Raw genomic sequence first — 8,655 nt, forward strand, 5'->3', positions numbered from 1 at the left:
ATGTTCAAATACAGAGGGGGGGGGGCTGAACCCCTTTGGGGGGGGCTTGTAGAGATTGATGACCACCGGCAGGAAATTGGAATGATTTCAGTTGTTGGGCACACTCGGGTGGAGGCTCAAGGACCTACAGTTACACTTTCATTAGTATAATTTTCCAAGAATGAGCTCAAACATATATTTATTAAATGCTTTCTTGTTTTTGAGAACACAAGACCACACACTAATATTTATATTGATAGATGTTAGAGAGATGCCTTTTGGTGCATTACAAATATAGGGCCCAAAAACATCAATGCATGAAAAAAATCATTAATAAGAGCTGATTCCAATGCCAGAATTAATATATCATGCATCCCTAGAAGTACACTTTCAATAAATCCAGAAATTGGATATGCTGCATTTTAAGTATAGAATAGCATATTTTCTTCTAGTAAACTTTGTGGTAAACTTGGAGATATATGTTATTGCATGTTGCATCTAACTACTATACAATGTGATCACAGTAAACGTGGGTAGCTGTACTGTGACGGAACTGATTTATAGTAGTTGTAAAATAAATTAAGGGGATTTTTCTTGCTGCTTATTTTCATTCAAGATCCACTGGGAGTTTGTGTATTATTGTGGATATGAATTTTGAAGTTATTTTTTTAATGAATAAAATTGAATGAAAGAAAATGAAAAATAACGATTATGTTTCGATCTGTTCTTAATTGTTTGTTAAGTTTTCTGGGAGCCTGGTAGTATTTGAATATAATTGTAATTTTTTTTTTCTAAATCTTATTTTGGCATTGGGATAATTCTATTTCCCCTCCCACAGATTTTGATGTCTATTTGACTTGAAAGGGATTTAGTAACATGAAGGAGGCTTATTATGGGCGAGTCCATTCAACAAAGGATGGAGAGAGGAATGAAATGTAGGAAAGGTAATACTTTGGCGCCACCAAGCGATCTGGTCAGGAACTGTATGTTTAAGTGCATAGGCACAACTATTATGTATGCCATTGAAAAACAATAGCATAATAACCCTTTCGAATTTCTAAAAACATCTGCATATGTTTTTTCTATGATACAAAACTGTGTAAAAACAATTACATGTTACTGCAAATTAAAAATATATATATACGTTTTACAGATCAGCTTTAATTTTTTATTAAAATAAAACATATTGTTTAGTATTTATTACAACCAATTAACATTCCACAGTTTCAAAGTAGCCTTTTTCTTCCTCACAAGAGCTTTTGGAATTTCAGCAGATGATTCTTTTTGAAAACTATTTCTAATTAGTGCACCATAAACAAGCAAGCACTAAACAAATAATCTATGTTATGCTGTATTTGTCTCCATGTTTATTTGACTGAATAATCTTACAGGTATTTAGATATAGCCTTCCTGGTTTCCTGGCTGTTGAATGTAATTAGGCCTCAGCAAGTAGCACCATGACAACCGTTGGTGGTATTACAAGCAACCATGACCCCCCCTGTAGGCAGAGCAGACTGCTAGGCTTATGTTTTCAGTCCAACGGGGGCATTAGAAGGCCATTTCTTAGCAGCGGATTTTAAAAAAAGGTATAAATGATGCAGAAAAGTAGAGAAGCCTCAGGCGAGCGGCAGTATGGGCAGCGGATCATTTTTACAGGTAGGAAAATTTAAGTGAATATTTGCCTAACTTGTTTTTCCCTTTGCTGGGGATACTTCTTGGAGGAAAATTGGACAATAAAATAATGTAGAGCAATTTTTATAATATTAAAAAGATTTCTTGGACTGACAGAAAGTGTGCAGTATGCTTTAAACCAAAATCTGACAGGTGCCAAAATATGGGCACCTCTGCAAAATAAAGAGACATTAATATTTAGTAGACCCTCCTTGTGCAAAAACAACAGCCATTAAAAGCTACAGTTGCTTCCTGTAGCTTTTAATGACTTCCTGGATCCTGGATGAAGGAAGTTTTGACCATTCTTCTTTGCAAAACATTTCCAGTTCAGTTAAGTTTGATGGTCGCCGAACATGGACAGCCTGCTTCAAATTATCCCACATATGTTCAATGATATTCAGGTGTGGGGATTGGGATGGCCATTCTAAAACATTGTAATTTATCCTCTACATGAATCCCTGAGTAGATTTGGAGCGGGGTTTTGGATCATTGTCTGGCTGAAATATCCATCCCCTGCCGTAACTTCAACTTCTTAAGAGATCCTTGAACATTATTCTCAAGAATCTCCTGATACTGAGCGGAATCAATGCGACCCTCAACTTTAACAAGATTCCCAGTGCCAGCATTGGCAACGCAGCCCCAAGCATGATGGAACCTCCACCTAATTTTACAGTGGGTAGCAAGTGTTTTTCTTGGAACGCTGTGTTTTGTTGCTGCCATGCGTAATGCCTTTTTTTTTATCAATCTTTATTTGATCAGTCCACAGGACGGTATTCCAAAATGAAGCTAGCTGGTCCAAATGTGCTTTTGCATATCTCAAGCGATTCTGTTTGAGGCGTGCTTATAGAAAAGGCTTCTGTGGCATCATTCTCCCATACAGCTTCTCCTGGTGCAAAGTTGAACGATGCACATTGACATCACCTGCAGCAAGATGATGCTGCAGGTCTTTGGAGGTGGTCTGTGGGTTTTCCTTGACCATCCTCACCATTCTTCTTCTCTGCCCTTCTCTGATATTTCTTGGCCTGCCACTTCTGGGCTTAACAAAATCTTTCTCTGTGATCTTCTATTTCCTTACTATATTCCTCACAGTGGAAACTGACAGTTTAAATCTGTGAGACAACTTTTTGTATCCTTCCCCTGAATGACTATGTTGAATAATCTTTGTTTTCAGATCATTTGAGAATTGTTTTAGAGGTGCCCATGATGAATCTTCAGAGGAGATTCAAACAGGAGAACAACTTCCAACTGGCCACCTTTAATACATTTTCTCATGATTGGATACACCTGGCTATGAAGTTCAAATCTTAATGAAGTTACCAAACCAATTTTATGTTTCAATAAGTTAGTGAAAAGTAGTTAAGGAAGTTATTTTTGGTCAGCCACACTTATTTTATAAATCTAAAGAGGGGGACATTATATTTCCTCAAAAAGGTTTGGATATTTTCTTTCTTTACTTTAGTAAATTAAATCATCATTTGAATTTAACAGCTATTTTTCCTGGGTTGCCTCATTCAGCTAAATGATTGATAACTATAAATAAATCACAAGGGGAGATATTCAAATCAATCAATCATAAAATGATTAGGGTACCCAAATTTTTGCACCTGTGAAGTTTTGTTTTAATACATATTGCACATTTTCTGTTAGTCCAATAAACCTATATTCAATACTGAAATATTACTGTGTCCATCAGTTATTAGATATATCAAACTGAAATAGCTGTTGCAGAAATAAAAATAATTAAGGTTAAAAGGGGTGCCCTGTATTTAAGAATTCCTATTAGTCTCTAAGAGAGTAGAGACCACTTTTCCTGGGATCCATTTTCAACACAAATCATCACAATCAGTACATACAACCAATGACATGGTTACTTTGGGAACATCAAAAATAATAAATAGGAAATGATTTATTATCATTGCAGCTGATTGATTTGAATACTGTAAGCTTTATGTGTTATTATCTATTTCCGTTCGTCAAACAACAGTTCAGTGAAACAGTATTGCATGGGATACATTTAGTACATTCATCCATGTGGTTAATATTTTCCATTTGTTAGCGAGTACCACGCCTCTTGTACGTACACAGCTAAAGATAGGCACCAGCACCCCTCACGACCCCAGCTGAGATAAACGTGACAGGAAATGGATGGATGGATGGATGGATGGATGGATGGATGGATGGATGGATGGATGGATGGATGGACGGACGGACGGACGGACGGATGATGGATGGATGGATGGATGGATGGATGGATGGACGGACGGACGGACGGACGGACGGACGGACGGACGGACGGACGGATGGATAATGTAACTAGAATCAATGACATAACTTCCAAGGCTGTGAAAACATATTTACATTTTTTCCTCATTTCTGATGATCAAATACATTTGAATATAAAAGATAACCTTTTAGATAATGTATTCTTTGTTTCATTTGATAAGGAAATACATTTGAAAAAAATGATTCTCAGTGAGGTTTTGTTTGAAACACCCATTGCTTAAGTTTTTTTTTATCTTTTAAGAGGCAGACCTCAGGTTTCTGTTCTGCATAAATCAAGTATGCCTGAGCTTTAAATCATGATTGAATGGTCGGACATTCTCCTTCAGGATTTTCCTGCAACATGTGTTAGCCATCCATATCCTTACACAGCAAAGTACCACCTGACCACCATGTTTAGCTGTTGTGACATCATCTCTCTTTCTGACAAATGTTACATACATAGTTAAAATCTTATTGGGAAAACCTAATAGGTCTTTGTGTTCTTTTGGGTCAGTCGTAGTTCAGACCTTGGACCTCTCCCATTCAGCCCATTTTGTTTAGTTTGGTCTCTATTATTGTGTAATCATGAACCTTTATCTTTACTGTGGCAAGGGATGCCTGCAGAGTTTTAATCCCTAAAGGGAGGAATCAGCAGCACATATCCCTCACATTGGACCCTTTTTAATAACCTTATAAAGACCAAAAAAACAGAATATATTTGGTTATTTTATTATCTTATCAGGATTCAGAGTTTGTTCCTACTAGTATAGGTTCTATGCATATTGAACTAAAAATACAAAGATTTGGTACAAAATTGAAACAGAATGGTAGTCCTTTCATAAAACCATAAACAACTTATTTTTTTATAGTGGAGTTTTATGAATAAAAAAAAATCAAAATAATCTTTTTTCAAAGGGTGAAAAAAGTGTTTTTGTGGTGTGGGTAGAGCAGCCAGAAAATTCACTCAAGAGCAGCTCGACCTCATCATCATTTTACTCAAGTAAAAGTAAAAATGATCCTCAGAAGAAATTCCTCAACAAAGAGTAAGAAAGCATTTGAAAGAAAGGCCAAAGAAGTACTTAGAAAAATCTGATACACTGTTTAAAATTGTGTAATAAGACAATTGTGGTAAATGAAGACTTAAAGAAAATAATTAATACAAATGATGATATATAACAAATCTAAAAAATAAAAAAACTGTCAAATCAATGATTTCCCCCCCAAAAAGACTGTAAATGTGTGTCTAGAGTATTTTTGTCTAAAGCAAACTTCTCTATTCAGTTAACTCACTCAAACTAGACAGAGTAGCTAAAAATAATACATACTTCATGATGACATTATTCAAGTAAAAGAAAGACAACCAGAACAGTAAAGTGACTAAAAGTTTTTTTCTGTGAAAAGTAAATGTAACCGGTTTCTACCCAGTTTTTCTCCTGTTCAGACAAACAGGTTTTTAGCAGGACTTTAAAATGCTGCTGTTGTTCAGCCTGGGTCAGGGGTCCTTTGTGGCCCCCTGGGTGGGTTTTGGAGGCCTTCTTGGAGTGTTTTTGGTAGCCCTGGGTTTAAAATAAACTGGACAACTAAAACTTTGGTCAGCCACACTTATTTCAATTATGTTTCCTCAAAAAGCTAAATAGGTTTGGATATTTTCTTCCTTTGCTTTAATAAATTAAATCATCAGTTTGAATTCAACAGCTTCTCTTCCTGTGTTGCCTCATTCAGCTGAATGATTGATAGCAAATCACAATTGAAGAAGGATTCCGTTTCCTTCCTCCCAACTTCTCTCACCAGGTCCAAATGGAATTGGAGACTACAGGCCCAGATCGAATTATGAGCCCCTGTACGTTGGTGTGGGTGGCGTTTCTCCTGAGGCCACATCTGATCTGGGATATTTATGGCGAGCTGCTCCTCACGCGGCCCCTCCCGCACCCAGACAGAGCAGTGTGGGCGAGGTGGGCTGGGGATGGCAGTATAACCAGCTGTTGAATGGAGACAGGCTCCTCAGCAACATGCAAATTAAGGTATAAACAGCAGATTCTAATGAGCATGTTTGGGGATAAACTTTTTTTTTTATTGTGAGAAAACAGATGCAGAAAAAAAAAGAATTAATTAAACTATTTAAAACCTACTGTGTTGGATTCCTACAGGGATTATTTATGAAACCTGGTTCCTCAATGGATTATTATTTTTTTTTATAGTGAACTGATAAAAAAAACTATTTAAACTTAACTGTGTTTTCCTCTATTTTCTTATAGAAAACTGAGCTGAGGCTAACACTGGAAGAAAGAGTCTCTCAGAGGTTTCAGATGAACCAGTAGGCCACCATTCTAATACATATACATATATACATCCATATAAATAAGTGAGAGTATCTCAGGTTTCTATTGCACACTGTTGAGCAAGCTGTACGGTAGGCTGTCTGCCTGCCCATCCATAATGCAACACTTCCACTTTAACGAGATCGCAGCACCTCAAGCCATGGACACTAAATCAGGCAGGATGAACTTGGACACATGACACCAAACCGTCTGGAAGTTGCTTTTTTTTCTGTCCCACATTTTCGTAACAGGAATAATAAAATAAAAAAATAATCATGCAATACAAATGTGTGTTTTTCCTGTATGTTATAACACATGATTTTCATTAACTCTATACTAATGTATTTAATAATGTTTTTCAAGGCTGCACTTTAAAAAATGAAATTGTCTTTCTTTTTGTTTTACATTCGTGTATACAAAGTGACTAAATAAATCTGTCTAAGTCTAACCATGTCTGAATAGTACAGGCGAACTGCAATAAATTGCAATATCATTACATTTTTATTATATATAGGCTCAGCAACAAAAAGCCCTTAATAAACAGTGGTTGATATATTTCATCTGTTTACAATGAAAATTAAATATGTTCTCATAACTCATAAATTGACAGATGTCCATCAGACACTTATTGACAGCCCCAAAAGAAAAGAAAGTTTCTAAAGTCCTGTCTAAAGAAAGTGGCTGTTTAAAGAGTGCTGTAAATGTTAAGGAAAAGTTGAGTGGAAGGAAAAAATGAGGGGTTCGTGAATTCAAGTGTGCCCAAGAGTTGAAAGCTTTATGGAAATGATGTTTTCATTGTCTTTCAAGACTTGGTACATGCTCAGACTTCCAGAAGAACCAATACCTTCATCAGTTACCATGGTATCAAAGGGTTTAAAAGAAAGTCCCAACAATATAAATGACCTTAAGATCGCTATCAAGGGAAACTGGGCTTCCTGAACACCTCAGCAATGTTATGGGCCCATTTGATTGATCTGTTTGATGGAGTTATTCATACAAAAAACTCAAAAAGTATACAGTTCAGGTTTTTTTTAAGGAGATGAACATTTCTGTGTGAAAAAAACACTTTATCAACGTAGCATTCTATTTTTCTGAAAATGTGAGATTTTTTGTTGTTTTTAATTATCTTCTAAATTAACAAAAAATAAAAAATATATAGCTCTTTTCTAAAAGAATGTAGATCCTTTGAGTAATACAAATAATATTCCAATGTTTTAGGTTACAGCTCATACAGTGGATTTGCTGCAGGCGTATAAGAAAATGAATAAAATGAGCAAAGAAATCAGTTGTAATAATGTGGTCTTAGTCATCAAATCTATTATTTCTGAGAATAGAAAAGCATTAACACTCAAAAGTTCATCTGTGGAGGAATCTAAAAGGTGACGCGACACATATTTATCAGCAGATGTCCAGCTGACAGAACATCTGCACCATGATGACTGACAGAAGGCCTTGTGCGTCTCAAGTCGTTATTTTAGCAGAGCGGATGCTAAAAGGCTTGTTCTGCTGGGTATTTGATGGATTTCCTTTCTAGAATTTGCCACCCCTGTGTGAGCAAGTATTCCCCCATCTTTCATTTTTAATCTTTGTGTGAAGCAGTAAAGCACAACAATGAAACCATAAAAGCAGGAAAAGACATTTTGTGTAAGACTGATGTAGAAAAACAATGGGATACATCATTAACTATCAGGGAAAAAAACACAGATGTCAGACATAATGATTGATGGGACACAAACTAAACTTCAAATAATTTACAGGAGAGAAGAAAAGTCTGAATTTGTTTAGTTTGTTTACTGATGATGTAGTCACTCATTTTCTGTTAAAGTGTTTCACAAATGATCAAAAAAAGAAATAGCATCACTATAAGGAGGTGAACATCATTTTAGGTGACAGAATTCAGAACTAAAGGGAAAACTAGCTGGAAATGTCCTTCATAATGTCCTCAATAATTTCTTCATGGATTTTGATAATAATGTAAGTTGGATGAATCATTATTTAGGCTTTGAATTGACCATAAAAGTGAAAAATCTCTGAAAGATTTAGTAAAACAAAAGCTGTTTTAAGCAAATATTCCAACCAAACACTGTGGGTAACTATTAATGACCAACCATCCAAAAGGAAACTTTTGTTGTGACAAATATACGCCATCTTATTAATGAGCTTTTAAGCTTTAGATTTAGATGTACTATAACTACAAAAAGCTTTCATTTTTCATATATAACTTTCTCAAAAGATTGTCAAAGAGTTTTTTAGATTTGTGTGTATGCCTGTTCATGTTGATGTAGTGTTGGCATGCTCAGCAGTTTTCAATGGTTTAGTTTACCATACCGCTCTTGTACACAAACAATGAGGAGTTGCACAAGCAGCAACAATCACTGACTGGACTACAGGTGAGTCCCTGATAGTTGAAATCAGCTGTCTTTCC

The 8,655-nt window shown here is 35.8% G+C and overlaps 1 protein-coding gene across 1 annotated transcript; it reads left to right on the forward strand.

Moving 5' to 3' along the window:
• Window positions 1–1,504: 1,504 nt before the first annotated feature.
• LOC107091718 (chromosome unknown open reading frame, human C4orf45) lies at window positions 1,505–6,594 on the forward strand. The gene is made up of 3 exons (XM_015385817.1): window positions 1,505–1,635; window positions 5,704–5,933; window positions 6,168–6,594. Exons 1-3 carry the CDS (start codon window positions 1,572–1,574, stop codon window positions 6,228–6,230), a joined length of 357 nt encoding a protein of 118 aa, XP_015241303.1. The 5' UTR covers window positions 1,505–1,571; the 3' UTR covers window positions 6,231–6,594.
• The last annotated feature ends 2,061 nt before the right edge of the window (window positions 6,595–8,655 follow it).

The sequence above is a fragment of the Cyprinodon variegatus genome, unplaced genomic scaffold (assembly GCF_000732505.1).
Source record: "Cyprinodon variegatus isolate N-32 unplaced genomic scaffold, C_variegatus-1.0 Scaffold349, whole genome shotgun sequence".
Classification (NCBI taxonomy): domain Eukaryota; kingdom Metazoa; phylum Chordata; class Actinopteri; order Cyprinodontiformes; family Cyprinodontidae; genus Cyprinodon; species Cyprinodon variegatus.

Bases quoted from the DNA above. Each gene is read 5' to 3' on its own strand.
- LOC107091718 (XM_015385817.1), top strand. From the start codon at position 1,572: ATGATGCAGAAAAGTAGAGAAGCCTCAGGCGAGCGGCAGTATGGGCAG. The intron at 1,636-5,703 runs GTAGGAAAATTT...TTCTCTCACCAG, and splicing joins GCAGCGGATCATTTTTACAG to GTCCAAATGGAATTGGAGAC. The intron at 5,934-6,167 runs GTATAAACAGCA...ATTTTCTTATAG, and splicing joins TCAGCAACATGCAAATTAAG to AAAACTGAGCTGAGGCTAAC.